Raw genomic sequence first — 21,064 nt, 5'->3', positions numbered from 1 at the left:
CAGTGTCCCCAACGTTTCACAACCTTTATAGACAGTAACTCCTAATATCCTTCTCTGCTCTATTCTATCTAACTATTCTTGACTAGAAAAACTGACACTAATAAATTGAATTTATTCACAGTCTTTTCTCTCATAAGAGTAACATAAATAGTGAAATTTTACCAATGTCTTTTTAACTTCTTTAATCTTTTATCACACAAGACTAACTTTATAAGCTATAAGCTAGTATGTTGCTGAATATATATGATTTGATATAACCCTCTCTGTGTCTAACTCCCTGCTTGGTCTTTAGGTGTGTACAGAGTCAGTTCCTACTTCATCAAGTATCAAGCTTCCATCTACCTGAGCAGCCACTTTTGCAGAGGAACCCTCATAGATCTGCAGTGGGTAGTGTCTGTGTCCCTCTGCTGGACACTGTCACTTACTGCAGTTAATAATCAGCAACAGCTTCTGTGTGACTTTGAAGAAAGTGATGAATTTCCCCATTGCTTTTACTGGAGCTTCTTCTTCTATGAATAACCTGAACTAAGTGGTCCTGAGTGAACATAACATCAACAAGGTGGAGGGCTTTGAGCATCAGATGCTGCTAGTAGCAGCCCTGGACCTTTGACAATGACACAATGCTGCTTAAGGTAAGACAAAGAGTTTTATCTTTTAATTTAAGGTTTAAACTGATTCCAGACACAACTCAGAGGCAAATGACAGTGAAAGATTTTCTGTCTAAAATAAGCGATGGAACGTCCACAGTGTTGGTTATACCATCATTTACAGTACTAATGTACCATGCTACCTCATATTATGTCAACTACCTGACAGATTTACTCTTTCTGGATCACTTGGACCATCCAGCTACCATCAATGACAGGGTTGAGCCAGTCTCTTTTCCAGACCCGAAAGCGCCTGCCTCGAATCTTCTCCAACTGTTGGACTGTACTAGTACTACTTGAGGGTCACACATTAAATGATCTGTGCTGGCTTGCTGGTTGGTGGGAACACAGGATAGGTGTACAGATCTCAGACTAATAGATCACAGCCCCAAACATGCAGGCGCTGTCAGCAGCCAGGTCATTTTGCACTAAATTGTTTCCAGTCCCGTGTGACATTTAACCAGGCTCCACATCCATCCACATATTCTCAGGGTGAGCCTAGGTCATGAGTTCAGCAGGTAGAAACCTAATCTCTTCTGCAACAGAAGGGAAGAGTTTAGGTTGAAATAAACTGGTTGACAGCGCGGCAGTAGCTTAGTGGGATCATGGCCATAGGGACGTGTACAGCTTGAGTGTTTATTAAACACTAGTTTAATGGTAACAACCATCCACGAAAGTTTTTTTGTTCAGCATTTTCAGGGCTACGTGCAGCTATAGGACTCAGTATTCTTTATATTGGTTCCCTGGAAGTGAATTAATAATTAATGATGTACTTTATTGAACTTTGTGAAATTGTGTTTGGACAGCTGCCAGACAGTACATATCAGCACTACTGCAGGGTTTAAATGTCTTGTCCAACGACACCATCGGCAAGTAGCCAGGAGGAACAGGGAATTCAACCACTCACCCTGGGATTCGTGGACTCTACCACCTGAGCTACTGCCACCCCTAGATGTAGAAGTATTGGGCAAAGTAGTTTCACAGCAAGGTGTTCTGATTTTCAGGGATCCCCCTACACATGAAACTCAGCCTTGAGTACAGGGTGTGTTGGACATGAACAAGATCAGACAGTGATATAATGAACTCTTAAGCAGCATGGTACCACCCTCTTTGACCTCCCCAACATTGCTACTGATTCAGTTTGAATTAAAATACAAGTGCAAAGTGCTACTAGGCGAGCTACTGCTCCAGGAGGGTTTAATGAAGTTTAAAAAAAACCTTAAGTGATACCTTTCATTGGAGAGGGGACAGACCATCACAGATCATCACAGATCATCACAGCAACCTCCACACGGTCACCTGTAACAAACTGGACCAACACACTCACTCCGCACAATCACACACACCCGTGTTAGATTCCCCAGCTGACCCACTTCTGACTAAGGGTGAACTATGGCAAAAAATGATTTTAGCAGCACTTGGTTAACACACCCTGCAAAAACACTAACAGTAGGATAAAACAGTAAGACCACTTAAAATAAACTGAATCTAACAAGGTAGAAAATTAAAACACAAAAACAGCAGCAGGCTTCTCATTCTGCACCCGACACAGCAGTGAGCTCAACCTCCACCTCCTTCTGTCTCCACAGGGTGGAGATGATGTGCAGGAAGCTATTTCTGTTAGCATGCAGCCTGAGCTGCCGTGCAGCAAACCGAGAGTCAGTTTCCTAACACAGCTAAAGAGAAACACAGAAAAAACGACAAGGTGTCACCTACCACTGACGCTGGACTTCAATGTCCACTTGGAGTTAAAGGGAAACACCGAGTGGACACAGAGAGCCTGGTACTGTACTGATGTCTACCTTAGAAGGAAGATGGGGGATGACGTCACCAGGTGAGGTCTGATGAGAGCACCAGTAACGCTACAGGAGCAGAGGGAGTTAGTAACAACACAACAGCAGCAGACTTCTCCTCAATGCTGCATGCACAGGATACAGCAGTGAGCTCAACCTCCACCTCCTGCTGTCTCCACAGGGTGGGGGGATGATGATGTGCAGAGAAGCTCCACTGATCCAAACAATTAAAGGAACAACAATAAACGTCCTGCTGGATATTTATACTGATATGGACTGGGTGATGTGTAAGAAACGAGAGGATGCCAGAACGTTTATCAACTTACAGTACAGAGGATTGACTTGAAAAACACATTAACACTTCTCTAAAACAGTTTTAAACATAATGACCTGAATGAATGAAGGATTTATTATTATACTGCATTAGGTTTAGCTAGGTGTACCTAATAAACTGACAAGTGAATGTGACTGTGCACATACAGAATTTTAATTGGAGACTTTGGGCCAATTACATCAAATGTCCACAAGATGACACAGTAGCTCGATTCCTTAGCACTGCCTGCTCTGCAGAGAATGATCCAACAACATAACACGACTCCTGGTCACATGTCAAAGTGTCCTTGAACAAGACACTGAACCCCAAACCCTTGGCACCTCAAGGAGGCAGCCTGTCCACAAGAATTTCCCCAAGCGGAGACGTTTTAGTGTATCTTGTTTCGTGTTTCATTTTCTAAAACCTTCTTGGTGGAGCTACTGACAGACTTTGTCTCCCTATTTGTAATGATTCAATGGAGGTTTCATTGACAATGTTGTCTCTGGTGTTTTGAAGCTATAAGAGATTATATTTGTTTCTCATTATTCTGCATCTCTTGGTGGTTGTTTTATGATCATTTGTGGTAATATGAATTTCACCATCTTGTGTCTCTTTGTAATTGTTTTATTAACCTTTTAACAAGAAGTATTTGCTGCAGAGACCCACAGATCTCTTGGGCCTCTGGGCCTGTGTCCAATAACCCCTGACAATAATCTGTACGTGATTGAAGCCAGGACTAAGAAATTTGATCACATGGAGTTCACATATTTTCTAATCATTAACCACAATGATAAACACAATTCATTGGAAAAAATGACAGTTCGGGATTAACTGTAGTCAGAGGTGAAATAAAAACCCAAGAACCAAACTGTCTTTATAAGTTTTATTTCATACAGAGTGTCAAACAGTCTGCAGAGTGAAAAAGCAACATGGTGAGTTTGTAACAAACTCATACGTATATACCCTCACATACAGATAGAAAGCTGTAACACTGACAGCAAAAAGCACAGATTGATTATAGGTTTGACTGAAGTATAGCTATTTGAAGCCTTGAAGAGAAGACAATACCAGTACCTAGTTCATCATGGATATAAGTTTATATAAGTATATATAACCCTAACACTAAAGGCAAAGCCCACCACATCTGTCTAACATATAATATCTGTCTAATATACTAATGTTTATCACTGCATGCAAATCTATGTTAAAAGAAAACAAGATATTCAGCAAACAAGTGAAATCTCTAAAAAACAAAAGGCTACAGAAACACACATAACTTCCCAACTGTGTTAAGTGTGAATAAATATTTAATAAACATTTGTTAGTTACTAGTTATGTTTGTTTGTTAGTAGTTATTGTCATTACTTAGCTACTTTACTATTTAAAAGTAGGTGTTGACAGATGCATGTGTTATTAAACTAAATAAAGAAATAAGATTAAATAAACAATGACACCAGTGTCAAAAAAAGGCTAAACTTTGAATAATATGTCATCAGATTTTCATTTTGATTCACACCATTAACAATGACACTAAATTCCACACAATGTTTTTAAAACACTAAACTACAAATTAAACTTTGTCATAATCATGAGAAATACACAGCTGTACTTCATCTGTCTTTTGAAAGCTCTACATCTATGCAAAGATTAAGTGAAGCAAACGTTACTGTATAAATCAATTAGAAATGTTGTTTATAATTAATAAAACAGTCACACCAACATATTAGTTCTTATTTACAGAAACAAATGAATTAAGAGAATTTATGACCTTAACCATTAATTTAGATTTTTCCTATATTAAGTAAATCATTTAGTATCACACAAAAAATCATTTAATTGAAGTATATATTACTTCTCTCTCCTTCTTTGACAGTACAACATTGATCTGATGACAGATTACTGACTGACGTACTGTTAACATTTTCTAATAGTTCTCCTCTGCTGACACTGCTACGTTAAGAGAGTCTGGATGATTGTTCACAACTATATGATAAAATGAGATTGTTTGTGGTACACACATGGTAACAGTGATACAGTTTAGAGTACAGTTGCCGGTAGAGAAACGAGTCCTAAATAAAGATGATTAAAATGACGAATTTAAAACAAAAACATGCAGACAAGTCACTTTCATTTTTACTCTTTTTGGAGGACAAGTATTTTAGACCAGTCTTCTAATTTGCTGTGCTTGTTAATGTTTTTATCCTGCAAAAATTTTTTATCATCTTTATGACCCGCTAGCTGTCAAATCTGTATCTTTCCCATCTTTCAGATCAGATGTCACGTTCTGGTGTTCCCTAGTCTTCACTGGAGGTCTTGAATTCTTAGACATAGAGAAATACTGTACATTAGTCATAATAAAAGTGTTGAAGCATGTTTACTGAGACATACAGTGAGTTATATTTAAAGCAGCTCTGTAGGGTGATATGTCAGATTTTTCTGTTTGTTTGTTTGTTAATTAAATAAATGAATAAATGCTGAACTCTGACCTCTGGGCTCATAGAGTACCTATATTTCTACTAGATTTAACAGCCTGGATGTAAATATTACCTGTAGTGTTTTAATATTTTCCTTGCACCAGTTCTCTAATTGTTTCTTTTCATCTGGCTGAAGACTCTTCCTACAGTAAACCCTGATGAAAGTCTCAGAAAAAGTGTCTGGAAGAAGGTGGGACACCTGACAGAATGACAGCAGTATAATTAGTATAACAGTGAATATAGTTTAATAACACAGATTAATATAGAGAATAATGACCTAACAGAGGATGTTGCATGGATATTTACAATAAAAAATGTTTGTCATTGTTTTAGTTCAAACCTGTTCTTTGGAGAGTTTGACTGCCTTCTTAATTTTCTTACTCTTCTTCATCTTCTTACTCTTCTTACTCTCACTGTCACTGTCACTGTCACTCTTCTTGTAGAAATACATTTCTTCAATAGGGTTCCTCTCTTTCATCCCATAGTTTATAGTAACCTCCTTAACGAGTAACAACATTTGCGAGAGAAGCTTTTAGTCACAAGTAAATTATGCATTTTTTAATGATGAACACCTGAGATTACAAATCAGTAATAACTAAATTAATTACTAGATGTTTGCAATAACATTCTCTCTATGAATAACAACACTAAATTACAAATAATACAAGAGCATAAACAGAACCCACCTTACACAAAGTAAAATGTTTAAAATGGGATTAACCAATACATCCTTTACAGTGCACATCTCTGAACAGCTCCATCTCTATGCCTTTGGAAACGTCACCAAAGCTGCCCATCTCCCAGTTAAATATAGAAATCCACTGTTAACTAACTATCACCTAAGAAAGTTAGTTCTTTGAAACTGGAAAGTTATAAACCTATCACATATCAATCTCTGAACAAATCTTCTTATAGAACACATAACCATAGAGAAAATACCAGCTACATGTAAAAACAATATATCTGCTTTTAACTACAACATGGAATCCATTCATAAATGACTTTGGTTTCTCTAATTTTACCTGTTTATTATTGGTCATCCACCCAACACATTGTTGTTACTGTTGTTGCTGTTACAAATGTTATTTTCACCTTTGTTTAGTTCTGTAATATATTATTTTCTTCTTATCTTCCATCATTATTATTACACACACACACACACACACACACACACACACACACACAGTACATATGTCCTCATAAGTAAATTAATTAGGTAGGCACCTACCTCTATTTCAAAGTCCTCTGGTGTCAGCTCTTCGCCCTGACGGCCACTCAGGACTTTAACCAGTTCCTCTTTCCATTTCCCTTTTTCCTGGAGGATGTATGTCTTGTCTTGCTCTTGCTCTTGTCCTGTCTGTCTTGTTGTCTGACATGACAAATTTTGAGAGACACTCTTCCAATCAGAGAATTTCTACAATTTCATTTAATTAGTAAGTTTTGTAAGTTTGTTCAATATTTAATTTTCCCCCTGTTTCCTCCCATATTTTCAGCAAAGCATAACCTATATTACCAATTCAATTCAATTCAATTCAATTCAATTCAATTCAATTTTATTTGTATAGCGCCAATTTACAACAGAAGTTATCTCAAGGCACTTTACAGTGTAAGGTCTGAGACCTTACAGAAAATATTTATACAAAAAATTATAGAGAAAACCCAACAATCCCATTTGAGCAAGCTTTAGGCAACAGTGGAGAGGAAAAACTCCCTTTAGAGGAAGAAACCTCCAGCAGAACCAGGCTCATAGTGGGCGGCCATCTGCCTCGACCGGTTGGGGTGAGTGGAAAGAGAAGAGAGAAAAGAACAGCAGGCAATAAAGACAACAACACCAGACAATAACTTTTTCATTTTGATCTACAGCATCAACCCTTTGGACACAAAAAACACTTAAAAACATGCAATCAGATCTGAAAAATTATATTTCTGTTTTTTGTGCCACCCACAAATATTCTCAAGAAATACTTTTTTAAATTAAAAATGTTAATTTGAAATGTGAACATTGTCTTAAATACACTAACTTTGTAGAGTCAGACCTTTAGGGGTGCTCAGTGGTTAATGTCAATGTGACATACAAATAATATGCATACATATATACACACCATCATTTACAACAATAATACTTTGAATTAATTTCCATGAACATGATGTTATAGTAAAATATAAACATTGGAATAGACTATGATGTGGATAACTGATGATATCAACTTCTTTCACTACTTTTCACTTGTATTAATATACACCTTTAAAATTCATTGTTACTGACAATGGTAAAAAAACAAACAAACATCATCAACAGCAATAATTCTAATTATTTTTTGGGTGTGTCTCCACTGTTTTCGGGACTAGCATGTATGTGTTGAAACCATAATACACACTGTCAGGGAAGTTAATAGCAGATTTCTGGAAGTAAGTTAATCTTAAAATGTCCATACTTCTCAGTTTCACCTGAGAAGTATTACACTAAACCAAGAGAAAGGATTAAGCTGCAATTTTCCAGTTATCCTGTCTAAATTTAGCAGTGACAGGCTTCTACAACAGAAATATAAATTAAACCCAGTCAAGGTACCATGGAGATTCTGTGAGGATTTTCCAGTAATCCCAGTTTAAAGGTTAAATTAAGCTGAATTAAGTTAATATAGAGAGCAGGCAACTACCAGGATAAGATTAGTCCTAGTGATATATCTGTTTGATCAGCTGTCAATCATTAGAAATCAATGTATTTTATCCTGCCTTCTAGTTCTACAGATATATTGTCATTAATTTACTTATGCCTACACTTCCTCTACTTGTCACAATCATTTTTAAAATCATTAATGCAGAAGTCATTACTAATGTCAGGTGGACCCCCCACCCTGTCAGATATAGCTTTTTAACTGCTAAAATTAGTACAGGCAATAAAATATGTCAGCAGACACCTTATCTGTTCCCCTCATCTGGACATTATGTTTTTTGGCCGAACATGTCTGTTGTTTATAAAGGATAGATAGGATAAATAAAATTTATTTTGATGTAAAAAAAGAGCAAAACTGATGAAATTATATTATAGACTAGATTACATAAGATATGCAGATCAACATAAACTTAAAATAGAAAAAAATAGTAGATAACAGCCATCTTTGAAGCAAATACAACGAGCCAATGCTTCTGAGGCACATTAGTTACGGCAGCGTAGTGATGACACCTTCGTATCTGAAAGCTTCAGGCATATGAAGGTGACTGAAAGTGTTAGCATCGAGATGTTTTTAATAGAAACAGCTAAACTAAGGTCATGAAAAGCAGCTGTGTAATACTGAAGTGGCACACAAAGATCTTCATGCATACCTTGGATTTAACAACCAGGCTTTCACCCAGGAACACATAGAGGTCTCGAGAGCAGATCCTCTCCAGAATCTCCTTCGCCTCCTTCAGATTTTCATCAGTAGAGAGGAGTATGAGTAGAAGCAAACAATCTACAGGTAAAACAGAGCAGATCTTGGTTCAGATGTAGGATATAGCCCACTGACAAACTGCTATAACAGCAGTTTGATGTGTTTCCATTACATTAATGTTCTTTAAACAAATTAACTACAGACATCTACTGACCTGTCAATTTTGTGTAGGCTGCCATGTCGTCTATGGATTCCAAGAGCGTCTTCTCAAATCCATGAATCTTGATGTCTTTTACTTTTAAGAGGGCATCTTTTATCCTTAATAAATAAACCCAATATATTATCAGTGTTGGGTAGTAAGTAATTACACGTAACAGTGTTAGGTTATATATTTACAATATAAATGTAATTGCCATTTGTTACACACACACACACACACACACACACACACACACACACACACACACACACACACACACACACTTGAGGAGATCTGGACCAGAGGTCACAGCATGATTGGATTATATGAGGATTTAAGAAAGCACGGGTGTCCATGTTGTCATTTGTTTTGGTTTTTGTGTTTTAACATGAAAATCATCCCTCCTCTTAATTTAGTTTATGTATTTTAAAAACTATTTGACAGCAATCAGGGTACTGCTGAGAGGTTTTCACAGTCTACTTTATATGGACCTTTCGTTTTACTATACAATTTACTTTGTGGAAAAGTAATCAAGTTACATTATTGTTACAATTTTAATAGGGCATCTAGAAATTGAGTCTGGATGAATGAGAGTTTTCACCGACATATTCCACAGGGTACTAAAGGTAAAGCACTGCATGAAGAAATAAGATATATCAGAAATAAGACCACGCTAAATATTATAGAGTATCAGAATAGGAAGGATAGGTACTCACATAATCTCTATAGCCTTGTTCACTCTGTGCTGGTAGGCACGTCTGTGCAGACAGTACCTTGTGTAGAAAAAGTCGTACATGTTGAACACCTCCTGTTGAGAGTATTGAATACAGTTAAGTCACAGCTAATTATATAAATAGATTCTGTTTACGATTTGATTTACAAGAAACAGACAACATTGCCAGCACCTTGTCTCTAGTGCAGATGTGTTTCTTGCCGTCCTCAGCCTCACACACTCTGGCAAACTTTAGGAAACGGCGATAGTCAAAGTTGTTCTGCATGCCCAGGTGGTGACAGTCCCTGAAATAAGACGAAGAAAAGGTCTATGATGTTCAACTGGACAAAGTATCCTGGTCTGCATACTGTACAATGATTTGGAGACTATTGTAATTATTCAGAGGAAATAATACAAGACAAGTCTTCAGTCTACATCAAAAAGTGAATGATTCTACAGCAGCAACAAATTCTACCTGGCAAAGTAGTCAAACTTGTCCACATCAACACCATTTATTTTGTTCGCCACAATTTCATAGAGGAAGGACTTGTCCTCTCCTCGACCTTCATGGGGCCACTGTGGAGATAACAGCACAGTTGTAGCATTTAACATGAGCTGCAACCAATAATAATAATGACTGATTTCAAAGTTACAAAAACAGAACTGACATTTCCATGTTTGTCTCTGGGTTTAGGGTAGATCATCTCCTTGATAAAGATTAAATCACCATCAGAAAGGCCATACAGCTGCATCACTGGCTTCAGGCCATTTTCTTCCACCAGGTGGTCAAACATTTCAATAGAGATTTGCTCGTGCTGCAAGACACCAACTCATTAATATATGGAAACAGAATCTACATGATCACAGCTTCAAAATAATAAAGATGCAGTTTCACAATGAAACAGACATGTCTTAGTAACATAAAGGCCAAAGAATGAACAATTTAGGATCAATTAATGATTCCAAAATGAAAGTAACAAATAAATACAGATGGCTGCAGCACACTGGGCCAGAACGTAAGTTTTAGAGAGAGAGAGGTATAGTCCGGGGTCTTGCTTTAAACCCATCACCACATTTTTTTAACTTGTTAAATCTTTGTAGGCAAATATGAGAAGTTCCATGTTCAAGCCACAGCATATAACTCCGAGGCCAGTGATACCTGCAGAAAGCTACAGAGTGGGAGGCAGCAAGGAGGAAGCACAACATACAGCAGTGGCATTTGGATGGATAGAAGAGAGGAGAGGAGCTCAGTGTATCAATAGAGGTCCCCCAGCAGAATAATCTATAGCTGCATAAGTAAGAGATGGTTCAGAGCCACCTGAGCCATCTTTAACTATAAGCTTTATATAAAAGGAAAGTTTTAAGTCTTGTAATGTAGAGAGGATGTCTGCCTCCTAACATGAGCTGGGAACTGGCTCACAGCTAAAGGCTCTGCCTCCCACTCTACATTTAGAAACTGTAGACCTGCAGTCTGAGAAAGAAATGTTCTGCTGGGAAAAGATGACACTATAATGTCCTTCGGATATTATGGAACTTGATTATTTAGTGCTTTGTTTTTGAAGAAGAAATATTTTGGATCATGGAAATGGAAATCATGGAAATGCAAATTAATTTATAACTCTTTTTGAAACGCATTTTTCTGGATTTTTTTTGTCATTGTTGTCTCTCACTGTTAAATAAAACCTACCATTGAAATTATAGACTGATCATTTCTTTGTTAGTGGGCAAACTTACAAAATCAGCTGGGGTTCAAATAATTTTTTCCCTCACTGTATAGTGTTGAATGTAGCACTAAGATCTAAAAAGACAAGTGTAGAGAGAATTCTGTTGTCCTTAGTGAACTTTACTAGTGCTGTTTCTTTACTATGATGTACTCTAAATCCTTACTGCAAATCTTCATACAGGTCATTCCTGCAAGTGGTGTGCAAGTAGTCACGTAATTGCTTTGAACCTACTTTTCCAAAGATTTTAGGGATAAAAGAGTGATTGGATATTGGTCTATAAAACCCGTAAGTTAAGAGTAGGCTTCTTGAGTAGAGATTTGGCTACAGTAACCCTAAAAGCCTTTGGTACGTAGCCTTTGTAAAGATATTATATGTAGATTTAAAGTTATTAATAATAACTATAAACTAATAAACTAAAAACTAATACATGATAAATTTCAGTGCAATATGTCAAAACAAGAGTTGTTGGGACATCCTATTAATAGTGAATTGCAATAGTCCAGTCTAGAAGTATGCATAGACTAGTTTTTCAGCATCACCTTGAGACACTTTGCTCCTAATTTTAATAATATTCCTCAGGTGGAAGAATGCAGTTTTAGACATATATATTTTATGTATGGTGTAAAGTAGATGTTCTGGTCAAAGATCATTCTAAGGTTATCCACCAGTTAAGGGTGACACTTTTATCCTAGGTGCCTTACACGCAGACATACAAACACACACATGCACGTTGAAAATTGTTTTCATAGATTCTTCAGGCTGTAACTATATTATTTTTAAGTCCATGATTTTTTTATTTTGTCCTTAAAAATGACAGCTTTGATACAAATAGAATTTGTGTGTGTGTAAAACACTTTTGGGATGTTCTGGTCTGTGTTGGACACGATGCAAAACAACTCTACTACTCTTCATTTTTACTTACCCGTTTTGATTTTGACTTGCAAATAAACAAGCAGAACCAAATCATTTTTTTTCTTTTTTACGATTAGTTATCTCGCTGTTATATTTGTGGGTATATTTCTGCTTAGTTATTACAGTATGTCGTGCAGACATCAAGAATAGTTGAATTGCTCTTTACCTTCTTTTTTGGACACACACTTTCAAACAAGTGTGAAAAGGGTCCATGTCCTAGATGGGGACAAATAAATACTGTAAAGCTATAAAGCATCATATCTTAATAAACCTTTTTCAACAAACTTTTATTATAAGCACGCTGCTAATACCCTTTGTTTAAAAAGTACATGAGTATAAGATAGCTTTATAATCTGCTCCCATTTTGCTGTCAGCATTGTTGTACTATTAATGTGAACTTTTTCTTTACGTTTACTACAACTCTTCCCAGAACTTCACAGTGAACTGTGGCTCGATCAGAGACAATGTGAAATATCTGTTGGACCATAATTTTGGCTGTGCAGTTGGCCGAGGGGAGCCTAGGCAGGGGAATGAATGCACCATATTAGAGAAACGGTTCATAACAGTCCATAACAGTCCATAACAGTCTTACCCCTAGATGGTAAAAGCCCAGTGACAAAGTCAACAGAAATATAATAATGATAATGACACTTTATTGATCCCATTGAGGAAATTGTAATTTCTACAGCTGAAGTAGAGGACGGCGCTACTGTGGAGTTTTTTATGGCTGCTGTGCTTCTGATCTTAATGGTAAAAATGTTGCACTCACCCAGATCATGGCAAAGACCTGCAATCTGTACACAAAGGATGTCTTTTTCATCAATGAGATTTTCTCCTTCCTCGTCATGTTTTGTTTTCAGAGCTTGTGCAAGCTCTCCTGCCAAGTATGCTACCCTGTAACAGCACGCACACACACACACACACACACACACACACACACACACACACACAGTCATGCCTTTCTATTGTAGTTAAATTCCAACCCTTACCCAAACCTTAGTTTAATGTATACTTGTTTTTGTAATTGTAACTTTATTTCTGAAATAAGATCTTAACTTTCAAAAAGTCCTGTTGAGTTATGAGCACTAAATGTTTTCACATTTATGGTATTAGAATAAAATGTTATTATATAATGTAATAAACACATTCTGTATACACTCATCAAATCATTCAACAGTTATCACGCTATACTGCTAAAATACCATAAATAGCAACTCTTAATGTACCTCTGCTAAGGTATTTACAGGAAACACTATGTGGACATACCCAAGAGAGTGTTCAAAGCGACTGTGAGTTGCTCCAGGGTAAACAAAATAAGCTCCACCAAGCTGCTTGATGTATCGTAATCTCTGGAATTGAGGTGTGTCGATGATTTTGACAAGGAGAGGGTGAAACTCCATGTGTCCATGGACAGAATCATTAAACACCTGACAAGACAATAGGACAATAGATTAGACACATCCAATCCCGCTTCCATTTCATTTATACCGACAGCTTCTGTACCTTGCATGGACCTTTGATTCTCTCTGACACTCTCTGTTGCTCCATTGATGCTGTTGCCCCTGGTGTTTTGAATTAAAAGAAATGATATTTGCCTCTAACAGATGGCTTCAGTGTAGATCTGATGATAATATATGATTACTGTTGTTATTATTAATAATATTTCTAGTCAAACAATTGTAATGATGTAATGATCTATCGCGTTGCTAAATGCATCAGATGATAGCAGAAAAGTACAAAACACAGTGAGGTTACTACCTGGCTTTTAAATCCTAAACCACACCTATTAGAATGTCACTCCCCTTATACTGATTCAGCATTTTTGACCATGTAGGGCAAAAATAATCATCACCAGCCTTGCAACAACTCTGCAAACAAAGTAATTTGGTTGGGATTAGGCACAAGAACGTCTGGGTTAGGTTTGGGTACTAACATGAATGTGGTTAGGTTCTATAACAATGTTGCCTCAAATTTGACCTTAAGTTTGCCTTTTTGTGTAGCCTTTGTCCTTAAATAAAATTTAAAAATAATTTATTAAATTTCTTATCTACAGTTCTTTAAAGTTCACCTTCAAGAATACAAGTTTGGCCAAAGCAGGAGGCTTCAGACTCATGTGGTGCATCTTCAACACCAGGCCAGCAATGGAGAACAACCTCTCAACTCTCACAGTACACCTGTATGACCTGTCAGTTTTCTTCTTAAAATACTTTAGTAACTACAGATTTTGAGCTTGAAACATAAGATTTTTGACTCAATACTGTGTGAAACAGTCACAAAATGCATTTACAGCTCAGGCTTCAACATGATTTGGTCTTGTGGTGTGAGTGGTAACTGTAGCTCTTCAGGTCTTACTCAGAGGACACAATGATTGGAGTTGTGATCTTTTGCAAGTCAAAGTGTTTAGGCAAACAGGACCTTTCCTATGTTTGACTAGCAAATTAAGAGCTTGTGGCATTACTGAAAGTTAAGTCATGACAGTCTGCCTTTCTTCTAGTTAGGTCAATGTGCACAGAAGGAGCAACATCTCAGGATCAGAATAAGCTGTGCACCTTCATTTAAATTACAAAGGACACTTATTGTAGGACAATCATTTACAAATTGTGGACAGAGAAAACAAGTGATTTGCGAGAGGGGTGAAGGTAGCATTGCATGTGCAAAGAAATACCCTCTTACTCAACCAAAGTGGAGGCCTTAGGAATAATCTGGCTCTTATTTGTTATTCTGCCTTGTCATAAATCCCCAGATAAATCAGGTCCAATTCACACATCCACCAGTTTCATCACTCTTACCGACCTAGTTAATGACACTTGTTTGAGTAGATCATCAGCGTGGATACTGGCTCTCTGTCAGGGAGTCATTGAACAGGCTCATGGCTGTTGGCACAAATGACTTCCTGTACTGTTCCTTGTCACAGCGGAGCTGGAGAAGTCTCTGACTAAAACTGCTCCGCTGTTTGACAAGTGTGCTGTGGAGAGGATGTGAGCTGTTCTCCATGATGCTCAGCAGTTTGTGCAGCATCCTCTCCTCCACTACCTGCTCTAAAGGTTCCAGAGAAGCCCCCAGTACAGAGCCAGGTTTTAGGAGGCTTTAGGAGCTTCTCTCTCAGCGGGACAGGCTGGATGGTGTTAAAGGCACTGGAGAAATCAAAGAATGTGATCCTTACAGTGCTGTTTGACTTGTCCAGGTGTGAGAGAGCTTGCTGGAGCAGGTAGACAATAGCATCATCTACTCCAACCCGGGGGCGATAGGCGAACTGCAGTGGGTCTAGTGATGTTTCGACCTGAGGTCTCAAATGAGTCAGAACCAGTCTCTCCAGGACCTTCAAGATGTGTGAGGTGAGGGCGACTGGTCTGTAATCATTTAGAGCAGAAGGAGATGAGTTTTTTGGAACTGGAGTGTAGTGAAACATGTTGACCTAACAAGAAGAAAGGCTAGTTGTCATGACTTAACTTTCAGTAATGCCACAAGCTCTTAATTTGCTAGTCAAACATAGGAAAGTTCCAGTTTGCGTGAACAGTTTGACTTGCAAAAGAACACAATCTCTTATTTTATTTGCATATAAACAAAAAGTGGCATGGCCTAAAATTATTCATACGTCTATTCTCAGTATTCAACAGAAAAGCCTTTTTGGCAATTACAGCAATCTAACGCTTTTTGATTGTTGGACAGCTTTTTGCATGTTCCACTGGTATTTTTGCCCATTGATCTTTAGCAATGAGCTCCAACCCTTTCAGGTTGGAGGGTCTCCTGGCCATCACCCTGATCTTTAGCACCCTCTACAGATTCTCAATTGGGTTTGAGTCAGGAATCTGGCTGGGCCACTGCAAAATGTTATTGTTTTTGTCTGCTAACCATTTCTTCACCACTTTTCCTGTGTGTTTTAGGACGTTGTCATGCTGAAATGTCCACTGGTGCCCAAATATTCACTGGTATTTGGTAGGTTTCTCTGCAGACTGCCCTGCCTGATGCTGTTGTTGAGAATCTTGATGTATTGCTCCTTTATCATGGTGCCGTTTACTGTGATTAGGTTCCCTGGTCCACCGGCTGAAAAACATCCCCAAAACATTGGGTTACCACAACCATGTTTGACAGTGGGGATGGTGTTCTTAGGGTTGAAGGCTTCCCCTTTTTACGCCAAATGAAGGCTATATTATTGTGGCCAAACAATTACATTTTTGTTTCATCTGACGATAAAACAGAAGACCAGAAGTCTTCTTTATTGTCCAGATGAGCACTTGCAAAGGCCAAGCGGGCTTTTGTATTGATACAATGTGTATCTTAGCCAAGACTATCCACAAACCAACAGCAGAGAATTTTTGTGAATCTTCTGTTAAGTTGATTACAACCGCTGTTACCAGGGTAATTAGGATGCTTTACAACAGTTTGGACTATTTGGAATGGTATAGAACTTTAGATTTTCCCTTAGACTGTGACAGTTTGCAAAGGATATGAATAATTTTGGACATGCCATTTTCATATGTAAATAAAAGATGAGCAATGATCTTTTCTACAATGATGCCTCTTGTACATCGTGATATTATCTTTTGGGAGAAGCCTGTGTCATTTCTGGTCAGACAAAACATGCTGGTTAAATAAAAGTAACTTTAAGTCAGAATGTTTAGTTTTTAAGAATTTGTTTTACTGCCTAACGTCTAGTGGCAGCAAGAACACCACAGCCAACTATTTACTGCTTAAACCTAACCCAGGCATTTTTATGTCTAATGCCAAATCAATTGCTTTGGTTCCTTGAGTAAGAACGTTTGTTTTCTGTAATTTCTCTGTTACACTCAGTGTTTCCTCCAAACATTTAAGCACCGGTACACTAAGAGTTGCTATTTCTGTGTTTTAGCAGGATATGTGTGATAGTTGTCTGCATTAATCTCTAGCCATTCCTGACCTGCCTTTGCCCAAACTCACATTACAGCTTATTCTGATCCTGAGATGTTGCTCCTTCTGTGCTGGGACATTCTCTTGTGGAGTGGCTGGAGATCCCTGTCTTCCTTCTTTTCAGTTTCTGTGGGGATGGGGATGTTTTCTGCTCTATAGTTCAGAACATAGCAAGAGAGAGTTCAGATGACATGTTGTCACTTAGGGAAGAAGTGAGTTTGGGCAAAGGCAGGTCAGGAATGGTTAAAGATCAGAGCCAGCAAAACAAAACAAAACAAGAATGCCGGAGAGTCACTTCAGAGATGTATGAAATAATTATCATTGTAAAACTTTGGCTGCATATGTCACAGTCTCAGGCAAGGTCTTTTCGGCTCTACCCAATTGTGATCTTCTTCTTCTTCTCTTTCGGCTTTTCCCATCAGGGGTCGCCACAGCGAATCATCCTTCTCCACCTAACTCTATCATGGGCATCTTCTACCCTAACACTAGCCAACCTCATGTCCTCTGTTAAGACATCCATATATCTCCTCTTTGGTCGTCCTCTTGCCCTCCTGCCTGGCAGCTCCATCTCCAACATCCTTCTACCAATATACTCACTATCCCTCCTCTGAACATGTCCAAACCACCTCAGTCTGGCCTCTCTGACTTTGTCGCTAACACAGGCAACGTGAGCCGTCCCTCTGATGTACTCGTTCCTTATTCTGTCTAACCTGGTCACTCCTAAGGAGAACCTCAACATCTTCATCTCTGCTACCTCCATCTCAGCCTCTTGTCTCTGTCTCACTGCTACAGTCTCTAACCCATAGAGCAGAGCTGGTCTCACCACTGTCTTGTAGACCTTTCCTTTGAGTCTTGCTGACACTCTTTTGTCACACAACACTCCTGACACTTTCCTCCACCCGCTCCAACCTGCCTGCACTCGCCTCTTCACCTCTTTTCCACACTCTCCATCACACTGAACTGTTGACCCCAAGTACTTAAACTCCTGTACCTTCTTCACCTCAGCCCCCTGTAACCTAACGCTTCTACCTTGATCCCTCTCGTTCAGACACATGTATTCTGTCTTACTACGACTGACCTTCATGCCTCTTCTTTCCAGAGCAAACCTCCACCTCTCCAGCTGTTCCTCTACCTGCTCTATACTCTCACTGCAAATCACAATGTCATCCGCAAACATCATTGTCCAGGGAGATTCCTGTCTGACCTCATCTGTCAGCCTGTCCATCAGCATAGCAAACAAGAAGGGACTCAAAGCTGATCCTTGGTGTAGTCCCACTTCCACCTTGAACTCCTCTGTCTGACCTACAGCACATCTCACCACCGTCATAATTCTCTCATACATGTCCTGAACTAGTCTGACGTACTTCTCTGCCACTCCCGACGACCTCATACAGTACCACAGCTCCTCCCTCGGCACCCTGTCATACGCCTTCTCTAAATCTACAAAGACACAATGCAGCTCCTTCTGTCCATCTCTGTACTTTTCCATCAACATTCTCAAAGCAAAAATGGCATCAGTGGTGCTCTTACGGGGCATGAAACCATACTGCTGCTCACAAATCTCCACCTTCTTCCTAAGCCTGGCTTCCACTACTCTTTCCCACAGCTTCATTGTGTGGCTCATCAACTTTATTCCTCTATAGTTGCTGCAGTTCTGCGTGTCACCCTTGTTCTTAAAGATCGGAACCAGAACGCTTCTCCTCCATTCCTCAGGCATCTTCTCACTCTCTAGAATCCTATTGAACAAACTGGTTAGAAACTCCACTGCTGTCTCTCCTAAGCACTTCCACACCTCCACAGGTACGTCATCAGGACCAACACCCTTTCCACTCTTCATCTTTTTCAGAGCCTTCCTAACCTCATCCTTTCCAATCTCTTCTATTTCCTGCTCCACAACATCAACATCTTCCTCTCTTCTTTCCCTGTCATTTTCCTCATTCATCAGCTCCTCAAAATACTCCTTCCATCTTTTCTGCACACTCTCCTGGGTTGTTAGCACCTTTCCATCTCTGTCCTTAATCACCCTTACCTGTTGCACATCCTTCCCATCTCTATCTCTCTGTCTGGCTAGCCTGTACAAGTCCTTCTCTCCTTCCTTTGTGTCTAACCTGTCATAAAGCTCATCGTAAGCTTTCTGTTTGGCCTTTGCCACCTCCCTCTTCACTCTACGCTGTGCTTCCTTGTACTCCTGTCTACTTTCCTCAGTCCTTTCTACATCCCACTTCCTTCTAGCTAACTTCTTCCTCTGAACGCATTCCTGTACTTCCTCATTCCACCACCAAGTGTCTTTACCTTCTTTCCTCTTTCCAGATGACACACCTAGCACCTTCCTACCTGTTTCCCTGATAACTTCTGCTGTGGTTTCCCAGTCATCTGGAAGCTCATCCTGACCACCCAGAACCTGTCTCAACTTCTGCCTGAATTCCTCACAAGTTTCTTCATTCTTTAACATCCACCACTTGGTCTTCTTCTCTGACTTCCCTCTTTTCTTCTTCCTGACCTCCAGAGTCATCTTGCACACCACCATGCGGTGCTGTCTGGCTACACTCTCTCCTACCACCACTTTGCAGTCACTAACCTCTCTCAAATGACCTCGTCTACATAGGATGTAGTCCACCTGCGTACTCCTACCTCCACTTCTGTATGTCACTCTATGTTCCTCTCGCTTCTGGAAGTAAGTGTTGACTACAGCCATTTCCATCCTCTTAGCAAAGTCCACCACCATCTGTCCTTCCAGATTCCTTTCCTTCACACCAAACCTGCCCATCACCTCCTCATCACCTATGTTGCCCTCACCAACATGCCCATTGAAGTCTGCTCCAACAACTAGTGTCTCTCCTCTGGGGATACTCTCTATGACCTCATCAAACTCACTCCAGAATCTCTCCTTCTCTTCTAACTCACAGCCAACCTGTGGCGCATACCCACTGACTACATTCATCATCACCCCTTCAATTTCTAGCTTTATGCTCATCACCCTGTCTGAGACTCTTTTCACCTCTAGAACATTGTTCACAAACTCCCCCTTCAAGATCACTCCTACCCCGTTTCTCTTCCTATCAACACCATGGTAGAACAGTTTGTATCCTCCTCCGATACTACGTGCCTTGCTGCCCTTCCACCTTGTCTCCTGCACACACAGAACATCTACCTTCCTTCTCTCCATCATGTCTGCCAGCTCTCTGCCTTTCCCTGTCATCGTACCAACGTTAAGAGTCCCTATTCTCAAATCTATGTTCCTGCCTTTTCCCTTCTCTCTCTGACCACGAACCCTTCTGCCTCCCCTCTTTCTTCGACTAACAGTAGTCAAATTTCCACCGGCACCCTGTAGGTTAACAGCACTGGTGGCGGTCGTTGTTAACCCGGGCCTCGACCGATCCGGTATGAAAGTCTTGTGAATGATTCGCATGGTTATTTTGGCAATTTTTACGCCGGATGCCCTTCCTGACGCAACCCTCTCTATTTATCCGGCCTTGGGACCGGCACAGAAGTCACTGGCTTGCAACCCCTATGGCTAGATTCTCTACCCAATTGTGATATGATTGTTAATCTCTGTCTCTACAACAGTTATCACATGTATCCTGCTAAAACACTGAAAAATAGCAACTCTTAATGTACCTCTGCTAAGGTATTTGGAGGAAACACAATATATATCATTAAACACCTGACAAGACAACAAAACACTAGATTTGACACATCCATTCCAATTATTAATAAGTATAACATCAGTAAACTCACTTCCATTTTATTTATACTGACAGCTTCTGTACCTTGATGGGTCTGTGTCTCCAACACCATCTTGGACTTATGTGAAAATGCTGTTGACAAATTTAAGGAACTGATTCCATCTTTTATTTCAGAGCCATGTACCAACACAGAGGAAGGCAGTTATTTCAATGTTACTCCAGCACAATTGGACTATCTTGTTAATAGTACTGGTGCTTCACTTGGAACAATACTTGATACTGTTGCTCCTCTGAAAAAGAAACTAGTGAGTCAGAGGAAGTTAGTTCCATGGTACAATTCACAAAT

General features: G+C 39.3%; 2 protein-coding genes across 3 annotated transcripts in view; both read right to left on the bottom strand.

Annotated features, from left to right (window-relative positions):
* The window catches only part of LOC113167329 (deoxynucleoside triphosphate triphosphohydrolase SAMHD1-like), a 39,400-nt gene extending 36,942 nt beyond the window's left edge, over positions 1–2,458 (bottom strand). For both annotated transcript variants that reach the window (XM_026367856.1, XM_026367855.1), the window contains exon 1: positions 1,878–2,458. In XM_026367856.1, coding sequence (XP_026223641.1) covers positions 1,878–1,903 — 26 coding nt within the window. In that variant the 5' untranslated portion in view covers positions 1,904–2,458. The remainder of the gene's footprint in view (positions 1–1,877) is intronic.
* LOC113167185 (deoxynucleoside triphosphate triphosphohydrolase SAMHD1-like) lies at positions 2,180–13,863 on the bottom strand. The gene is made up of 15 exons (XM_026367598.1): positions 13,649–13,863; positions 13,412–13,572; positions 12,915–13,039; positions 12,312–12,361; positions 10,178–10,324; positions 9,985–10,085; positions 9,703–9,814; positions 9,514–9,605; positions 8,813–8,916; positions 8,552–8,679; positions 6,456–6,596; positions 5,568–5,756; positions 5,301–5,426; positions 2,450–2,509; positions 2,180–2,314 (listed from the first exon to the last, which is right to left on the bottom strand). The coding sequence occupies exons 1-15, from the start codon at positions 13,691–13,693 to the stop codon at positions 2,180–2,182; spliced, it is 1,716 nt and encodes a 571-aa protein (XP_026223383.1). The 5' UTR covers positions 13,694–13,863.
* Between the last annotated feature and the right edge of the window lie 7,201 nt (positions 13,864–21,064).

The sequence above is a fragment of the Anabas testudineus genome, chromosome 7 (genome assembly GCF_900324465.2).
Source record: "Anabas testudineus chromosome 7, fAnaTes1.2, whole genome shotgun sequence".
Classification (NCBI taxonomy): domain Eukaryota; kingdom Metazoa; phylum Chordata; class Actinopteri; order Anabantiformes; family Anabantidae; genus Anabas; species Anabas testudineus.
This window is presented reverse-complemented; position numbering and strand designations above follow the sequence as displayed.